This window comes from Lagopus muta, chromosome 3 (genome assembly GCF_023343835.1).
Source record: "Lagopus muta isolate bLagMut1 chromosome 3, bLagMut1 primary, whole genome shotgun sequence".
In the NCBI taxonomy this organism is placed as follows: domain Eukaryota; kingdom Metazoa; phylum Chordata; class Aves; order Galliformes; family Phasianidae; genus Lagopus; species Lagopus muta.
The window spans coordinates 79,408,243-79,428,573 of NC_064435.1; the positions used below are offsets into that span (position 1 = coordinate 79,408,243).

At 47.3% G+C, this 20,331-nt stretch overlaps 1 protein-coding gene across 1 annotated transcript in view; it reads right to left on the minus strand.

Annotated features, from left to right (window-relative positions):
* Positions 1-15,118, minus strand: part of BCL2 (BCL2 apoptosis regulator) — a 91,181-nt gene extending 76,063 nt beyond the window's left edge. The window contains exon 1 of the mRNA XM_048939270.1: positions 13,391-15,118. Coding sequence (XP_048795227.1) covers positions 13,391-13,957 — 567 coding nt within the window. The 5' untranslated portion in view covers positions 13,958-15,118. The remainder of the gene's footprint in view (positions 1-13,390) is intronic.
* Positions 15,119-20,331: the final 5,213 nt, after the last annotated feature.

Consider the following 20,331-nt stretch of genomic DNA (forward strand, 5'->3'; position numbering starts at 1 on the left):
ATGAATGAAAGGTACTAAAAGGTAACATGGGAGAGTCAGACCTTGGATCACCATCTACTAAGATAAAACAAAAATCTGTTCTATACTTTAATTCAGGCTGGGATTCACATTAGCTACGTTCACTCCTGACTGCCTACGGCTTAGCACTTCCAGCCACTTCTGTTTTGTGTCTGACCAGACTATTTTAACATACTGAAAATCAACTCAAAGTTGCAAGGGAGCAAAATTAATAAGCACAGGAAGTCCTCAATCTATTGTGCGTGCATGCATAGCACGTTGGCTGCCTACCACAGAAGTACAGCCTTATTATCAAACGTAAGGGGTTAAATTTAAACTCCGTGACAGCCTCTCTGTATGCTTGGTTGTTGTAGATGGGGCGGGGGGGGGGGGGGGGGAATAGGAAACACTTCACACATCTTGTTTTCCGCTTCTAATACATTTTTGAGTTTTCTAGTACAGCCTTTACTTGGATGTGTAATCACTGTGGAATGGCTACTATACCCTCGCTGCACTGCATAATACTTTCCCTTCCTCATTCTGTAGGATTCCTCATGAAAATAGGCACTTTGTGCTTTTGGCCCTAAGGACAGAACATAATGTACTGTCTCTAGGAAAAAAAAAAAAAAATCATTAAAACATTTTCCACTACTTAAAAAGAAAACAACACATGAAGTACTACTGTATTTCTTTTATGCGCATGACCTCATAGATACATGTGTGTGCACACACACACAAATGCATTCAATTTAGCTATTTATAGAGTTGTATAATTTTTCCTGGCTGAAGTTTTAGCAAGCTCCTCCTGATGGGGTTCGGTTCACACGGTTTCCCAGCCCATCCATGTGGATGGAACATCCCCTCCCAATCCCCGCCTCCTCCCAGGATCCTGTTTAGCGTTTTGCCAGTGACACTGGCCACTTGCTTTCTGGACTCATCAGGAAAAACAGAGGGCTTTTTATTTCCCAACAGGCTGCATGTATTTAGTCACTTTTCCTTATAGTCTCCTAGAGGCAAAACTCATGGATGCAGCCTTGGACAACCACCTCTGTTTTGTTGATTCGATATTCAACTTCAAGAGGGTCTTAGACCAGTTGCATGAGTCATTGGGCCTTGATAGGCACCTATGTTGCACTTACTGTTTTCTCACTCCACTTACAGTGAGATGAACGCAGGCATCAAGGCTGGGAAAACTTTCTCATCTTGGAGGTAATCTGCTCTTTGGTTCCCCCTTTTTTCATCAAATGGACTCGCATGGGTGAAGGGTGCCCCTGGCTGATACAGGACAGTGGGTTCTGCAGGGTTCTGCACCAGGGGAGGTTCAGGTTGGACATTAGGAAAAATTTCTTCTCAAAAAGAGTGGTGAGATGCTGGAACAGGCAGTCAGGAAGTCAGTGGTGTCAGCATCCATGGAGCTGTTCGAGAACTATGTAGATGTGGCACTGAGAGACATGGTTAGAGGGCACGGTGAGGATGGGCTGACAGTTGGACTAGATGATCTTAGAGGTCTTTTCCAACCTGAATGATTCTATGATTCTACTTCATCTCTTCCCTTCCCTTCTGGCTCAGCCCAGAGAGGCAAAGCCTGCACTAAGGGCCGAGAGGCACAGCTCAGAAAGTAAAAAGCTATTAAAGCAAAAACCCATGAGGCAGATTACAACTTATGACAGACTTCTCCAAATTTAAGTGTTGATTGTTCAAAATTTATGCCTAGATTTTTCTTAAGAATGCAATTTCCTGGCACATGGTACAAGTTGCTCTAGACCTGCATGTCAGCACCGCAGGCATCCTGTTGCAAAGGTTATTATGGAACTATTGAATGTTTTCATGCCAAATTTGTCCAAATTAAACCGAAGGGAATGGAAACACTTTCCCTGGATAGGTGGTGGTTGTTTTAGGTGGGTTTGTTTATAAGGAGAATGAAAGTTACAGCTAAATATAACAGCAGATATATCATAATATTGTCTGAGAACTTGAATAACATGTCATTCAGCCTGTGTGCTGTGGAAAGAACATTAAGGTCAAGTCTAAAATAAGATCAGTGACTGTTTGACAATAGAAACATGTAGGAGGTAGAACAGGAGAATTTTCCACATTTTTTTAAATGACATTTTTCTGTAGAAAAAAAATTCTTGCCTGTCTTGCTACAGGTCTGATGTAAACCCCATTAAACTCATAGCAAAACACGCAGTTGGATTCAGCATGTTTTTGCTCACCCCCTGACAAACCTGCATTAGTCATTTGTGCCAACTGTTTACTTTTTGCATTATACTCAATTTGGAAATAAGAGGAGGCTTCTCTGTTGCATTTTTGTTTTTAAAGACTTTCACTTTCTGCTTCAGTCCTCTGATCCTGCTCCCCTGGAAGTCGATGACTTCAGCAAGGCTCCTGCTATGTTTTAAAGGTAAGCACATCTGTGTTTGCAACATCGGGGATCTAGCAGAATTCCTGGCAAGGTCAAAAAGAGGGGGAAAGTAGGGAAATAAAAGGCCCAAACTACTCCTTTAATAAGTTATAAAACACAAAGCCTCCTTTTTCACTTAATTCATCCACGCAAACCTGGGTTAAAGGTATGACTTCAGGCACCTGGCATTTCCAAAAGCAAAACACCAGCGGGATGCCAGCTTCTCCAGGAAGTCAAGAGCCCTGGGCCCCAGCCTCCACAGGGACACCCAGCACTCTCCCTTCTCCATCCTACCTCAGTCTATTCACTGTTAAGTACACTTACAGCCATCTACAAAATGAACCTCCCTAACCACCTCACTGACATGAGCCCATGGTTTAGAAGCAAAGGCAGAGCCAGGAATAAATCCAAAGCCAGGGGCTGATAGCAATGCCTGCTGCCACCATCTCACTGCACGGGCTCCTAGGCCTCCAAGAGGAGGGTCTGGGGCACAAGAGGGAGGTGCACAGAGCATAGCATCCTCTCATGTTTCCCGCAAACCACCATGGGCCTGGCTGCAAGGTCCAGCTGCAAGAAACTGCAGGAGCAGGAGAGCAGCGAGGGGCCAGTGGCCACCTCCAGCCTGACCTCTGGGTGGACACAGCCAGAATTAGTATCATGCCGAGGGCTGGCACACGATGGATTTGACCCTTATCTATCCCGTTGGGAGCACAGCATTGTTCTGGCTCTATTAACTATAATTTGCATGTTGTCTAATGGCCCCGGGAGCAAAAAATAAAAATAAAAAGGGTGGTAGGCCTTGAGCGAGGAGAAGAGGAAATGGGAGCGCTGCCACGTTTTTCTGAGAACTGGCAAAATAAGAAGGCTGACTTTCCTACGGAGCCAGAGGTAAAACTAGTCGCTGCAAAGTTATTTCGTATCTAACACATCGCTCACCCTCCATCCCCACAGTACAGGGCACTGAGAACGTGGGTCACTCAGTTGCATGGAAGAGCTCCTGTTCAACCAGACTAGCATGGATCTTGACCACAACAAGCTTATTCCAGAAGGACTCTGAGCCTCTCCCAAGGGCTGACAACGATTCACTCTGAAAAGAAGGGCCTGAGCTACGGGGAGAGAAAAATGAGACCTCTACACACTATGTTCCTCCAGCTCCCTCAAAGCTTTGCTTCTAACAGCAGCCAACAGCACCAAGTTGCCCTGGTTTCGGCTGTTTTTGCTGAAAGGTTTTTCTTTAGGGATCAAAATGTCCTTAAAAATAAATGCTGGCTGTCCGTTGCTTCCAAGGGAACAGGTAGTTTATTCCAGCTGTCAGTGACGGCAAACCAAGCAGCTCCTCTCTCACTGTCAGTTCTAGCTCTAGGCCAGTTATTAAAATTAAAGAGTTTCATTTGTGAGAATGATGTATTTGTGTCTGCAGGGGGCAGAGAAGGCAGCAGAGAGGGGAAAAAGAGAGCAAGCTTTCTAAAACAAACCCTAAGCCCATTTACACAGCATAACGGCATGCCAACGCTGTGTCTTCGCTCAGCCCATTGAACTGTCACAGCAGCCCCAGCCTGCAGGATGTGTTACCATACTCCAAACATCCTTCTCTCTAGGTTGGAAAGATGGGAAAAAAAAAAAAAAAAAAGAAAAAAAAAAGAAAAAAGAAAGCAAAAAAAATTCCCCATTGATTGCAAAATCAATACACAACATCCCAGTGAAACAATCGCCCTTGGAAGATAAGAAGAAAGGAACAGAGATGCCTCAATGGGTTTCCCCCACCACTTGTAGCACATGGAATGGAGGGTCTGCCCACGTGCTGTATGACACTGGACACCACTGTGCCCTGGAGGGAAACTTGGAAAAATGTATCTGTTGGCTGCAATGGGGCCAAGATGCCATGCACTCACTCCAGAGTCAAGAAGGTGATTCTTTTAATGCAGGACTTCTTGCAGATAGCCTTGAGCTACTGCAGGAGCCTGAGTGCACTCCAGGCTTGGTCATTTATTTGCAGTCTGACTGCCACCTGACAATTTGAATGGAGGGTGTCATTTCCCCTCTTCCTGGTGTGCCCTGCTGCTGCATTCTAGCTGGGAATGAGGAAAGCATTTCCCTCTGCAGGCTTCAGAGCTGCACTGCTATTTATTGCTGTGCGTTAGTGGGTCTGGGCAAGGAAGAAGGGAACAGGCCAAGCTAAAATTTGCAATTAATATGTGTGCTAAGTCTCCTTCTGGGTTATACTTGGGACCTTTCGCATCAGTCAGCAATTGGAATTAAGCATTTAGCATAATTTAGTGCAATTTGCTAGATGACTTCAGTCAAGAGTCTTTGGATGTGACTAGCTGAACTTAAATTTGCAGACACTTGGAGCACAAATGCAGGATTTACTTTTGTTATTAATCAGGGAGTTTTCTTACTTCAGTTTTTTCAATGTTGTTTTTTACTTGAGCTGTGCAAATGATCTTGATCAAGAAATGTTACTAATATTCAACACTGATCATCTTATTTTGCTAAGTACAATACTAACACATTTAGTATGTATATGAATCATAGAATGGTCTGGGTTGAAAAGGACCATAACGATCATCTAATTTCAACCCTCCTGCTATGTGCAGGATCACCAACCACCAGAGCAGGCTGCCCAGAACCTCATCCAGCCTGGCCTTGAATGCCTCTAGGGATGGGGCATCCTTCTCCTTTAAGTAATTTTTAATTCTTTTTTTTTTTTTTTTACCTAGAAACAGGGCCCTCTCCTACATTCTATATTACATGCTCTGACTATATGATGAATTTTCTTAGACAAAGTTGACAAAATCTACTCCCTCCTGAAGACACAACACAGGACTCCTGGTACCACAGAAGGAGGCATTTCATCAGCTTCTAGTCCAAGGACCTGTCTTCCCAAGGACTCATGGAGTTCTCCCCAGCACATGCAACAGGAATTCTGTCTCATAAGCTTCAATACAGAAGGACAGTTCTGAGGACAATCCATGGTCAATCCCAAAGGTTTGACCACTTAAAAAAAAAAAGGTTTAAAATTGTTTTTTTCTGACCATATCTGAATGCTTACTAAAGCTTGCAAATGGAAGCAAAAGAACAAGTGTGCACAGAAACACTGTGCATCTCTGTATGCAACATAGCTTATCTGTTTCCTCTGAAGTGCTGTAGCTGCTGTTACATGAAAATTTTGTGGGAATGGAAAAGGGAAGAAAATCTCCTCCATTAAGTGTCTGATGAATTGTGCTGATACGTAGAGGGAAAAACTAAAGTAAAATGCCATTCCCCATGTTGTTTGTCCTTTTCCTGAATACAGGAAACAGCCACAGACCAACAGCTGAAACAGATCTTTTTAATCTGTTTGCCTCACATCCAAACAGCAGATCAGAAAAAGTTTAAGTTCCATTTCATTTTCAATTCTCTCTTCTTCCTTGCCTCTCTGGTTGACCTCATCACCAGGAATTTTCACCACTGGACTCACTTTGGTCTATCCTAGGCTGGAGAGCTCCAGCAATGATGATGTTCAATGTTATCCATTTTGAATACTGGTACCCAAAGTTATCATGGCAGGTATTTTGTTCAACATTGTATTTTGCGTGACTTTCCTTCCCCCAATTAAAAAGCATGAGCCTAACTCATGATACTGTAATGGGCAACGCCATATCTCCCAGACCTGTAACAACATATACCAGCAGGATTGCTCATTTCATAGCTGAGCTGACTGGAAAAAAGAGCCCTTAACGATCTGCCCCAAATCACACAGTTTACTCAGTGCTAGAACCGTGCTGAGTTTTGACTCTCAGCAGCGTTCTCTAATAACCAGGTGACAGCCTCTGAATCACCGCATGGGGAAAACTGGGGCCTCTTCTTCTTGACTGTAGCTGGCACACCTACTTACATGACTCACTGACGTACCCCAAAGCCCTCCAAGTTGGCTTTGCAGATAGCAAAATGGAATCATTCTTTTGGTTCCTCTGGTAAAATAAAATAGCAATTAAATGATGCAGCCACTAAAAGACGTTGACTATTTCCTCTAAATAAGAGATCCTCAGTAAGTCAGTGCAGGAGTAAATCCAGTGGTGTGGCATGCTTAACCAATAGATAACTATGAAATAACACGCTCTGGAGAAAGGCCTACCCTCAGCACTTAGTGATCCAATTTCACCAGGTAATGTTAAATTTATCTCGTTTCATCAAGGTGCACAATTGCCCTTCAAAGCAGTATTATTCAAACTAAAGTTCAGACATTCCTCTTACCCTTATAAATACCCAAACTTTCCTTTAACCCAGCTTAGTACTTCCCCCCAAAAGCTCTTCCATGGAAACAGCTACCAAAGGTTAACCATGCATTGCAGTAAAGGCTATTTTTTTTTCTGTTAGTTGAAAACCTGTGGCTTTTTCATTTGATCTTATTTTTCTTGCCGCATATACAAAGTAAACACAACTACAATTGTCCAATTAAGTGCCTCTTCCTGTTCCTACTGAAGTCAATGGCAACACTTTCTAAAATCAGGTTTGTTTTCTTATTCATTAGCTGTAAGATCCAGAAACCTGCAAAGAACTTTCCAGTGAGGGGAATTTAGCTAACTCTACCAGTACGCAATCATTGTAAAAGCAAACCAGCATTAGTATAAAATAACAGAAAATAAATTCCAGACTTTTAGATGCATTTGGAAAAGTTATCTGGTTACACAGTCTTTCATGAGCCAAAAAAAGAAAAAGCAAACAAAAAGAAAAAAGAAAGAAAAAAAAAAGAGAAAAAAAAAAGAGAAAAGCCATCCGATTGTTAATGAAACTTAAAGCCAGAGTAAAATGAAAATCCCTCAGACCTGTCATCAGCATTCGTGTTTGCCAAGAAGGCCTGGATGCTATCTATCTGCAGAAGAGAAGATTTATGGCACTGCACACCTTCATCCATCCTATTATTATATACAAAATGGAAAATGGAGCAGGCCAGCACTGCCCTCAGAAATAATCAGTATTTTGCTGCAGCTGAGGAACACGTGTTATCATCATTGCCAGGTCACCAGGTACGAGTTGCCGTGAGGCGCTCATACATACATTAAGACAAAACTCAAAGGAGAAGAGCTGTGCTCCACCCTGCCCACACAGCCACAGGCAGGGTCTGGCCCCATGCAGCTCAGTGGGATGGAGAATGAGCAGGAGCTCATTAGCAGCTCTCCTGGAGGCTGCTACAGGATGCTCCTGACAGCACTGCTTGGCCAACAGGGCAGCTTCGTCCAGAGCCAGGTCCAAGCTCTGCTTTCTACCACTGTATGCTTTGGTGACCACCTCATGGGGATCCAGCACTGGTGGAGACGATGGCAAGCACAGCCATAACTTTGCATCATGGCACCAGCAGCACATACAGGAAAGGAAAGGAGTGGAAGGTCTGGGAGAAGCTGAGAACCACCAGCTGCAGATGGAGCAAGAACAACAGAACCGACAAACAATCAGAAATCAGCTGAATGAATCTGTGCAAGGGGAGCAGGGACCTCGTTCTAATAGCTTGTGATCAAGCAGCTGTGCTTTCATCAGCACAGTCACATGCTTCACCTTCACCTGCATTACTAAATGGGATGAAAACAGAACAGCCAAAAGGCTTGGAGATCTTCAAAGTTCACCTGGACATGGCAGCTTGCTCTGAGTAGCCCTGCATCAGCAGGAGTTGGACCTGACATCTTGTGGAGGTGCCTTCCCACCTTAACCACACTGCAATTCTATGACAAGCTGACGTTGCCATTGGAGATTTGTTATTTAACCCCATCCATCATGCCATGTATTAGTCATGAGTCTCCACTGCCAACACACATCATGCTCACCCTTGCCCTAGGCCAGAAGCTGCAGCATATGCCACCACCAGCAGTGGAAGGCCACCAGCAACATGGCCGGACGGCACTGAGGCCAGTAAGGCCAAAGGAGAACAGGGATGCAGAAAAGCTGGCCTGCCTGCATGCCACAGACCAACCATTACACCAGACCAAGCCACAGCAGAGGTTTCTAAATGACACCCAAGCATCGCTTCCATCTCCCCATCCACCACGCTCCACCATCCCAGGTCCAACAGACCTAAGACCAGTGCAAGGACAAGCCACAGGGCTTCATTTTGCTGCTAACACAGCACACGGTCTCTGCATCACATTAGAGAGTCCAGGCCCTGCTGCATGGCTCCTGAGAAAAGGCTCCTGCTCCATACATACATTCACACACTGCTGCTCCAGCCTCGGGCCTCTGCACACTCCTAATTTCAAGAGCAAAATGAAAGAATTTATTTTTCAGCAGAGCCAAGGCAGAATCTCAAGAGAGGCCTGCCCCAGTGCGGACAGAGAACTGTCTTCTATCTCAATACTGAAAGTAAAGCAGAAATTTTTAATAGGATTGCTGTTTGAACTTCAGGGTTCTTTGCAAGATCAAGGCAAATGACATCACCTCCATAACTGAGACCAGTGGCTCTGAAATTTTAAAGGTCACAGTCAATACATTTATGTAAAATAAAGAAAAGACAAAAAAAAGATGAGACTGCTGAAAAAATACGCAACCTGACATTGTCTCAGGTTACACAGAACGCTGTCACAGCGACAAGAGACCAAGAAATACCCATCATTTTCTCTCTCTCTCCTGGTTCTTTCCTCCCTACTGCCACACAGCTTCTCCACAGAATGGATTTCTCTCCAGCAACAGCAAAAAGAAAAATATTTTGATAATATTTTGAGAATTCGATTATAAACCCACAAAGCCACAAAAACTGGCAAAAGGACCTAGAAGGTGCAACACTTGAAACTGCCAATTCATTTACTTCACTCAGTGGATTTCAGATCGCTTCCTTTCGACAGTCAAACAGTGACTTGGGGTTAGCCCCAGTGGGGATTCAGCCGAGGCCTCTCACTGCCACAACCCATGGCATCTGCGTGGCCGCAGGGCCCTGCCACGTGAAAGACGAGGAGACACACAGGAAAAGCAAAGCCAAGGTGCTGAACACCAATGCGGGGTTGGTACTCATGCATGGGCTTCAGATGGTCACCTCAGAAAGCACAGCAGAGCACAGCAGTCAGACATCTGGCCTCTTCCTCCTCCACCACGTGAAATCTCACCCCTGCAGAACAAGGAGCCCTGCTGCCAAATGGGAAGATATAGTGGCAAAACCACCAGTCATCTGGCGGGCGAAGCCTCTTGAGATGCTGGAAACGCAGGAGTTAAATCCCATAGGCTGCAGGAGGACTAACAGGAACATCTTGGGAGAGGGCTCCACTGAAGGGGCCGCTAGGCAAAGCAGTGGCTTATCCACAGCCATGTTTATGAATGATGTTGGCATGCATGCGGTGATGGCTGGGCTCAGAGGACGCCTGCTGGGTTTGGGACATCGTAGGTCATGGGAACCTGTGCTGAGCCAAGTGGTTCCCCTCTCCTGCATGACGCTGGGGCCATTCCCAGCTGGCTCTGGTAAATACTTAAAGGAACATGAGGCACCTAGTGGAAGCATGCCCTTATTGGCCACCCACAGTCCACTTAAGGCATCCATATCCTTCTCTATATCAGCCTTGAACTGCGGAACAGAATAAAGAGCTGCAATCACAGAAAAGAATTGGATGGAAACACACAGCTATCACATCCCTGATTCAAATGACATTATTTTTATTTTAAATGATTTTATTATTATTTTTTTAATTTTCAACGCAACACTGCTTCTCTCACCTGGGCCTCCTTGCATTAGCATCAAAGATTTATCTGCCTAAATGCATGATGGTGCCCATGTCTCCTTCCACAGTTTCTATATTCTATGCTAAGTCCTGCTTTTTGTTGGAAAGCTCGTGGAGGAATCATAAAATAGGTTGGGTTGGAAGGGACATTAAAGATTGTCGAGCTCCAGCCCTGTGCCATGATCAGGGCTGCCCCCACCAGTTCAGGCTGCCCAGGGCTTCATCCAACCTGGCCTCGAGCACCTCCAGGGATGGGGTACCACAGCTTCTCTGGGCAGTTGTGCCAGGGCCTCACTGCCCTCTGAAGGAAGCTGCGCATTAGACTACCCTGAGAAGGGCTAGTGTAACAGTTACGTGCCCAAAGTGGGAACCTTTAACTGCAATAGAATTGCAGTTAGTCCCCACTACACCAGCTGCACCACATTTCATATTCCCTCCATCAACATGAAAGCTACAACATGTGCTAGTCCACTGCAAAGCCTGCAGTACTGCAATTAAGACGTCAGGCAGTACAAAAGAAAATGAAGCCATTAAGGTGTCAGTCAGAAAGCACACATTATACTGGGGACCACAAAATTGCAGAGATGAGCTGGTCCTCTTATTTCTCTTGTAACACAAGGAAGATGTTATTAGGCCAAAGTACAATATTGTGGCATCCTGACCTATGTAAAAATCTTTGAAAGCTGCATTTATTTGCCACCAGAACCACAAGCTCATAACAAAGCCTTCAAGCAGACACTCTCTGTCTGTTGCTTGTTCCATGTTTTGAACAAACCCCAATGCTGTGTGGGCACCATCAATTCCCAGGCACTACCAGCAGTGTATGTCCCGTGATTGCTGAAGTAAGCACTCCAGTTACACCCTCTCCACACCAGTTACATCCTCTCCAACCTGCATTCCAATGTCCTTTTTTTTATTGTCTGTTTTCACAGAATCATAGAACGGCTTGTGTCGGAACGAACCTTAAAGATCACTATAGTTCAAAGTCCCTCTCTAGCTCCTTGTAATAGAAAGGATTCATATTCTTCTAAAAACAATGTCCAGCAAGCAGTCAGAACAGATTCAGACTGGGCAGATTAAGGCCTCAGCCCAGCATCAAAGGTGGTGTAAGCCCCAGGCCCACACAATACCCTAAAAGCACATGCTGTCCAACTTGCTGCATAACACGTGCTCCTGACTAACTGTGACGCTCTCTCCCAAAGTTACATCCTGCTGCCACACAGCCTCAGGACCACACACAACATGCCAAGGGGCCACCCCATGACCACAGCAGGCAGCAATGTTTGCTTCAGGAACCTGGACAACGCAGAGATCTCATGGACACTGAGGTCCTATAAAACACGGTCACCTATTAGGTGAGCTCAAGAGCAGCCACTGATACTCTGTCATGAGGTTTGCATGCAGGGCATGGTGCAAGTGCCAAGCAGAGGACTGAGAGCTTTGTGGAACTGTACTAAAGCATACTTTCCCACTGACGTATCCTGAAAACTAGAAAAAGAAATGATCCATTGCTGTGCCATCCTTGATTTCTTCTGGCTGCGGACAAGATCCTAAAGGCTGTGCTTGGAACTTTGTTTCACTCTTTAACCCCTTGTAATGAACTAGAAGGCTCCGCATGTGCTTAGCAGATTGCTTGACTTGGAGGTACCAACCATTCAGGCAAAAACCACAGCAGGGGAGCAATCTGTACATCTTCCACACGTACACTGCAAGTAACACACAGCAGTAAATGGCATCACATGCATCACCCCGAATAAGGAGCTTTTGTTTATAAGAAACCTCAATAAACAACGAAACGGATAGGAAGCATTGCTGCCTTTTAAAGGCATTTAGTGTTTCCAGTCTGAGTTACTTCTAACCATCCAGAATGAGCTCCAGCATTTGCCTGCTCTGGCCAATGACTCCTGCTAACACCTGTCCTTTCACGGTCTCATTTTTGCTCACCACTGACGTTTCCCCTCACACACTGCACCCACAGGACAACATCTCAGCCTGATCACAGATCGGATCCAGAGCTCACTGCAGTCAGCAGGATGACTTCACTGGCTCTGCAGCGAGCCGAGGGCCCCAGCTCCGTGCACGGGCTTCCAGCCTGGAGTGGGACTTATGCACGAGTAAGGCATCCCAGCCCAGACATGCAAGCTGGAAATCCCTAACCCTTTCACTGCTCGTGCCGTGTCTTAACCAGCAAAGCTCTCTGGCAGACTGAACTCTTCACAGATTTATTTTTGTTTTCCTCCCAGCATCTGCTCCGTGAGAAAAACAGCAAGCAGCAAACCCTCGGCACACTGATGTCCCTGGGCTCCTGTGCCTTGGCTCAGGTGAACTCAGCAGAGGGAAGGCAATGCATTTGATGTTAACAGACAGCCAGCGTGGGCAGCAAGTTGAGCCTAACACCAACCTAGCAAGAAACCAAGCATTCAAAAGTTAACTCTTTGCAACACTGGCCTCATAACCATGCTAACCAGGCCACACGCACTGTATTCCTTCACACGTACTGTGCAATCCATTCCCCTAACTGGCTGTGTTCCACAGGAGAACACCCCTAGAACAAAACACGTCCAGTGCCAGGGGACTGGCACTGACTCCAGCTGTACGCCGAAGGTTCTCCTTCAGTACAGATGTTGCTCATCTCCCTACAAAGGCACTGATAGCACAGCCTTCACATGTACAGCAGACTTAGTTTGTGGGAGAGCAGCTAGGACCACATTTTGTTGCAGTGTATCAATTAATACAGGAAAAAGGAAAGAAATACCCTCTCACTTCCAATGGGGTTGTTTATTTTGGAAAGAGAGAGAGAAAAAGGAAAAGCACTTGATCGACCACAAGCATAAAAGCTGTCCATTTTCCATAAGTGGAAACCCTCGTGTCCTGGAGGATGCTGAAACCAGCCCCAGCCAGAGGTGATTTCTACCCTAGAAACTCCACAACAAACACCATTTTTTCCAGAACAATCCCATGGACACATCTACCAGCACCTTTGTTTGGTGGTGAGACAAAGACAAGTTTTAACACTGGGCACAACCTCCAGCTGCCACTGCAGCACCTATGGTCTAGCATCGGTCCCCACTCTTGCTGCACATTAGTGTGCCGATGAGGAGCACATGCCTGCACACCTGGTTGCCACACCGGGACCCCACCACCCCTGGTGCTATCCCCAGCCATGCTGGAACCGTGCCACGTTGGGACCTCGTTACTGCCCGGCTCACTAACAGGCTGAGAGAGCAGGGAGCTCCGATCTCGTGTCCCCCCACTGAAGTGACCCCAGAGCCCACCAACCACCGGTGGAGGAGAGCGAAGCGCAGGCACGTACCCATCCTCCGTTGTCCTGGATCCAGTTGTGCAGGTGCCTGTTCAGGTACTCGGTCATCCAGGTGGCAATGTTGTCCACCAGCGGCGACATCTCCCGGTTCACACTCTCGACGCACATCACGCCGCCGAACTCAAAGAAGGCGACAATCCGGCCCCAATTGACCCCATCACGGAACAGCTCCTCCACCACGGCCACGAAGCGGCCGTGGGCCGTGAAGGGCGTCAGGTGCAGCTGGCCCGACATCTGGGCAAAGTCCCTCTGGTAGCGGCGTGAGAACTCGTCCCCGGCCTGGCGCAGGGCGAGGTGGACGCCGGGAGGTGCGGGGCGCAGCCCTTCAGCCGGGGGCACCTCACTAGCAGCAGCCGAGCCGGGGGGCTCGGGGCGGTGGTGGGAGGAGGCTCCAGTAGCAGCCACCGCAGCAGGAGCAGCAGTGGGAGCCAGGGCCGGGGGCACGGGCGGCCTGTCCTCGCCGGCGGCCCAGTCGTAGCCCCGCTGCGAGAGTTTATAGTGGATGTACTTCAGCACTATCTCGCGGTTGTCGTAGCCTCTTCTCCCGGGGTGAGCCATGGTTTCCGAGGGGAAGCAGCGAGTGGGAGGGAGAGAGGAAGGAGAGGAGTGGGACGAACCCCCAAAAGTAAAGCAGCCAACGGTAATAAAATTAAGAACAGCAACAATTATAATCCAGTTAAGGTGTGGGGCACGGTTTCATTCATGGTGAGGCGGGGGGCTCTCAGAGCGATGCGCGTCTTCTCGGCGTTGCCTCCTCAGATGGAGATGCACGGCATAAATACGGACTAAAACACGGCGAACGCTTTACTTCCAGACGCACGTTTATTACTTATTATAAATCTACTTGAGCAACGCTTCCTCCTGGCTGTCGGAATACATGTTAGAGGGTGTTACGCCTGCCGGGAACCAGGTGCATGTTCCCCTGTGCTGAGATCCCGCAGACACAAAGGAGCAGGCGGGCGCGCTCCGTCTCAACGCCGACACGGGAACCTCGGCACCGCTCTGTTAAGTTACACAAACTAAATTTCCTCTGAAAAGTACTTACTCGGGGCTATAAATATGTTCCTCTGTCAAGTTTCCTCCGCAAAAAAAAAAACCAAAAAACCAACAGCGACACAAAAACCCAAACATCCCAAGTCTTCAGGAACGCGACACTCTGATGCTTCGGGTCACCGCGGGGATGAGGACGGGACCCAGAGGTGGTCAGCACGCTTCCCAGTGTTTTTCCCCGGGCATCTCCGGCGATCTGTCAGAGCTCAGCGATCCCCGGCCCGCAACCCAGCCGGGCGAGCGGCCCCGCGGCGACGGCAGATCCTGGAGAGCAGATGGGGCGCATCTGAAGGCAGGCTGCGGCCGAAGCGCTCCGCTCGTCCCTCCAGCGCGACGCACCGACAGCTGCATTTACGTAGTTTCATTCAGACCCTGATCGCGGGAGCTCAGCGCTTCCAACACGCACGCACGCACACGCACACACATAAAAAAAAAAAAAAAATACAAAAAAATAGAGATATATTTAAGAAATTAATTGTTTTTCACCGAGAAGAGCCCGCTTAAAAAATAATCAAAATTAAAAGGCAGATCGCTTCCGACTGCGGCTCCGTGCAGCGGTGCCATTTCCCAAGCAGCTTTGTACCGCCGAGCAGGGCCGGCTGCGCTGCCACCGCTGCGCCGGTGGGGACCGCGGCCGCTGCCCGCCCGCCGCCCGCGAAGCCCCGCGCACCGCCGCCTCCGGGCGGCTCCTCCGGGCGCTCCGCGCTGCTGCTGCCGGCGGCGGCTCCGGGCGGCGGCTCCGAGCGGCGGCGGCGGGCGCGGGCGGGAGCTCCCGGCGGCGGCGGCGGCGGCTGCGGGGGGAGCGGAGCGGGGGCGGGGAGAGGCGGGGAGGAGCGGAGCCCGAGGGGGAGGCTCCGGCCCCGCGCGGCGCAGCCGGGCGCGGCGGTTTCCTAGAGCTCCGCCTCACGCTTCATTCAAGAAAAGGGGGAAATGGGGAGGGGGGAAGCAGGGAGGGTGTTCAAAAAAAAAAAAAAAAAAAAAAAAAAAAAAAGGAAAAGAAAAGAAAAGAAAAGGCCAGGGCCCGCCTCCATCGCGGCGCGGGGCGGCCGCCAGCAGCACCCCGAGCAGCCCCCTCCCGCAGCGGGAAACCGGGCGGCGGAGCCGCGGGTGGCACCGAGTGGGACGGGAACGGAGGTACTGAGCACCTCTCTGCGCTTCTCGTGGGGAGAGCAGTCGGGCGGAGGAGTCCGATGAAGGCCACCCGTTTGGCTCTTAAAGCCTGCCTGAAGGCGACGGGGATGGCGATCCCCTCTCCGAACCACGGCGCAGCTCCCCAGGCGCCAGGCCGGGCCCTGCGCACCGGGGCAGCGCCTGCACCTCCTGCTTCCCTTCTCCCCCCGCGGGTGCCGGGTGCTCCGCGGCTCCGCTGAGGCCCGTGCGCTGCTGTTGCCCCCCAGCGGCCGCCGCTCGCCCCCCCCCACGTTCCTTCCCGGGCCGAAGGCTGCGGCCCACCCAAGCACGGGTACAGCAAACTTCACCAGACAGATACTCCCTTTGGAATAGATTGAGTAAGGATGCTTTGTCCTCACTGGCTCAGCGCTTCCCTCTGGCAGTGACAGATCCCGGCCTTGTGAGAGGGCTAATGAGAAAATAGCCGTCACAGTTTGCTAATGCCAAACACAGCTGAGACTGCCTCAAGAGAAAACCCTAGGAACTGCTCACTTGAAGCACAGGCATTAAGGATGAATCATGGGAAACAAACTGTGCCTTGAAGAATGACAAAGTGGACTCTGTAAAAAAAAAGTAGCAAAACATGATGATGTACAGTGCAAGTCCTTTTGTTCTTCATATGGTAAACAGGTTGCATCTGACCTGCCTTAAAAGCGCTGACAATGCCACCAGACTGGGCGATGAGCATCCACTAAAGTTTCACAGGTTTGCATTATTGTGCTGGCTCTTACCTTGTCTGCTGGATAAAGCAACAGCAAAACTACAGCAAAACTACAGCCAAAGACAGTACGCAGAGTAAATCATCATGAGAGGCTCAGGATTTAACAAGGAAAGTGGAACAAATACATAAAGTCAGTCAGGGAATCACTGCTGTGTTTTTAGGTATCCCAGAGGCAGAAGCACCCACACCAGGCCTCAGCCAGGGCAGAGCAATGGTGAGGTACCTTTCTTACCTGCACTTGGGCAGGATCCTGCAAAGCTGTGCTGTTCCCTGAGAGCCTCCCAGAAATATATCTAAGGACTGTAAAAAAGAAAGCTCTTGTTGTGAAGAGTGGTGAAGCACAAGAACAGGTTGCCCAGAGAGGTGGTAGATGGTCTCTGGAGACACTCAAGGTCAGGCTGGATGGGGCTCTGAGCAACCTGACTCATTGTAGGCGTTCCTGTTCATTGCAGAGGAGCTGGACTAGATGGCCTTTAAGGGTCTCTTCCAACAAAACAATTCCATGATTTCTTAATGGCCAATTTCTTAATGGCAGGGCCATTGCCTGACTATCTGCAAGAGGACACCTTTTCCCATCATGCTCGTATTACATCAGCAGGACCTGAGCAGCAGCTCCAGTTCCTGGTAACCTGCCACCTCTTATTCCCTTTGCTTGTGGGCAACCAAGTTGCACAGAAGCGAGCAAATGCTGAAAGGACTGCCCAGGATGCGTGTCATGGGCATGAATGGGGTGATACATTGCTCTATGACAGGACTCAACATGAATAAGGACACTGCAACATCTCCCACTGTGAATCTGCAGACTTTCTATTCACAGACAGATGATAACTTATGGAAGAAAAAAAAATATATATATGAGTAACCCCAAGGTAGAATTCAGTGTGGTAAAGGTAAATACAATGAAGACAACCAGAGAGGTCCTTTACTTCATGGTGTTCTAGCACAGCTTAAATATGTCTTTCTCCCAGTAGAGCCCACTTGGAATTCACAAGCAGTCTGCACCTATGAAAACCACTGGGCTGCTCCTCACAGTCAGGGGCACCGTAAATGCTACCAGTGGTACCTGTGCCACCCACAGCCTCACCTGTGCTCTGTTCAAGGCATTCAGTGCTTCTCCTCATGCCAGCCTGTTCACTCTACATGCCCTTGTGCTTGCAAGAACTGCTTGTTCTACCACACAAACCTGCCCTGACTCAAAGTAGTTATTGACCTAAGTATCTATTGACTAATGTACGCGACCTCACATATTTGTTTCTGTCCACAAGACCACGACATCCACAGGCCTATGATACCTTCACCAAACTGAAAAAAATGCCTTGAAAAGAATGCTCTTTTAGTGCCTGGCATACATGCATTTGCCCGCTCTCAGTGTCACACCATTTATTATACTGATGCCTCATCTATTTGGCTCCAAGTGTTGCCTTAACAGCATCAGCCAGCAGCAGCCAGGATTTACAGTATAAAATGCTTTCTGAAAAAAGTATACAAAAAAAAAAAAAGCATTGACAAAACTTAGATGTGTTTTCCTCATTCTTAACCAGGACAGGGGCAGGTTAACTGGAACAAATGAGCACTTCTTCAGAGCACATTCCTGAAACAGGAGATTGTCTTTCATCCTCCCGGTCTTGCAAATGCTACAGGTGTGGAGTGGATCCTTCTTGCCTGAAGTGCTTGCAAAGCACAGAATGCTACTGTAAGAAGTTTGAAGCCTGCTCAACCTACAATTAGGGTTTACTTCATGGGGCCTTAATTGTGCTTTCCAGGAAGGGCAGCAGCACGAGACGTTTAGATAGCACCCAGCAGATCCAAATAGCAAACAGCTCCTGACTTTCAGCTCCTTTTACTGTACTTATCCCTCAGCCACCCTTCCTTCTGTTCAAGATTAAAGGCAAGAGGGAAACAGAATGGCTGCACCCAGCTCAAGCTGACAGGCACCATGAGCACCTGTGGAAAACCTCCTCCTTGACACCTGCCCTTCATACACAGCAGCAGGGTCTTGTCTTAACAATATCAGAGCCATCCCCCCACCTGGTGCAAACTGCCAAAAACATTCTTGCCACTTCTCTTTCCACTGTGGAAAGAGAATCAAAAAGCAATCTGCCCAGTCAAAACAGTAGAAGCATTTCTCCGTTTCAGCACAAAGCTTTGGGAAATGAGAAGAACGTGCCGGACAAATGGGGACTTTCATCTCATTAACTTTTTAATTACTTTTACAATTTTCTCAAAGCTCAAACAAACAAACAAAGAATTGATTACTTGATTAAATATCTTGGAAAAGAAAAAAAAAAAAAAAAGACCAACTCACCTCATTTTTGTTACTTTCTTCAAATCAGCTTTAAAAAGCATATTTCCCTAGCAAGTAAACTGCAAGCTGCCTAAAGCATTTCCATTTCTTTTGAGACTTGTTGTTAAACACTGTTTACAGCTGTTATCTTTACAGATTTAACTCCTTACTTTGACCAAAGAAATCGCTTCTCAGTGCTTGGGAGCATGATAGTATTAGGCATTTTGTTTTACCCCCTTGCATTTATTTATATTTCTCTAGCAGCACAGAATGCGCTCCTAGATAGAACTAACTCAAAAGGTTTAAAATTAACTTGGGGATTTCCCCCTCAGCTGAAAACAATCTTGTTTTCAGCTTTGAAAAATAAAATCTCAGACTGCCTTGGTGGCACTGCACCATGAAGCAGGTTTGATGCTACAATCCTCATTCAGGATTCCATCAAAAACAAGACTTCCCAAGCTAGCTTTGCAAAATGCTCTTCTTTTTCCCTTTTAACTCTGACAAGCAATATTTGGATTAAAAAAACACCACCACTTTATTTCTGTGCAAGCTTCTGTTCAAGAAGCAAATAGCATTACTTCACCTCCTCCCAGCCCACAACATGCAGATGACCAAAGTCTTCTTTCACCACTTTAGTGCATTGGGGTTGAGAAGCAAGGAAATAAAATAGGATGGGAGGTGTGGCTCCAAAGGAGACACCTCATTTAAAAGGTTCTGGTCTCATGAGAGTCTCCCCCAAGTGACAGAGGAAAGCAAGCGACTGAAGGTTTTGCTGTCAGCTCTGGAAGGACACCCACCTACTTGAGTGTGCCTGGTACTATCCCTGTGTAAAAGCAAACCAAAAAACAACCCTACCCAGGTAGTTTAGCCTCTTAGCTGAAATCAGTTTTTGTCTGCTGTTTTATTTAATTTTTAAAAAATGCTATGTATTTTTGTTTCAAAAAATGCCTACAGGAATGAAGAGCAATCTACTTTGCCTGCTAATTCTACTGAAAAGGAAAAACATCAGCAGCTCCCAATGCAATATGGCTGCCTCCTATTACAAAACTTCCCATTATCTAACGAACACCAGGCCCCTCAGCTTTAAAACATTTTACATAGCATACCTCCCTTTACCCATTATTGATTTTGGAGGATAAATCAGCAAGAATGGCTTTCTGAAAGACTGAATTTCTGTGATCCTGGATTTGACAGTAGCCATCTTCAGGGTATTTCCCCATGACTAGTATTATCTTGGAGTTAGCCTTTCTCTCAAGCTGAAAGAGAGTACAATAATTTTATACACAGGATCATGTTCAACAGTGTCTCAGAAGGACAGCCACCCTAACCTTGTTCATTCCTGTTGTTTCCCACTAGAAAGAACGAGCACCACTTGGCTCATCAGAATTCACGGTCGCTTCCAGAAAGCACAAGTACTAGTTAAGTTCTGGAAGCAATCCTACAATAAAAGCAGATTTTATCAATTTAATGCCACTTTCCAATATCAATTTAGTGTCATACCTATGTTTGATGACACTACTGAATGGAGCACCTTACATCTTCCCCCATTTGCTGCACACCTCTGCCTGGGCTGCCAAAGCAAGGGGGAGATGTATTGCCCCCCTGCTCTTCTACAAAATTAACAGGATCCTGCTGAATTAATCCCAGATTAAAAAAAGAAAACCACCAAGCCTTGCAAATGAGTGTACCTACTGCTCTTCATCCCTT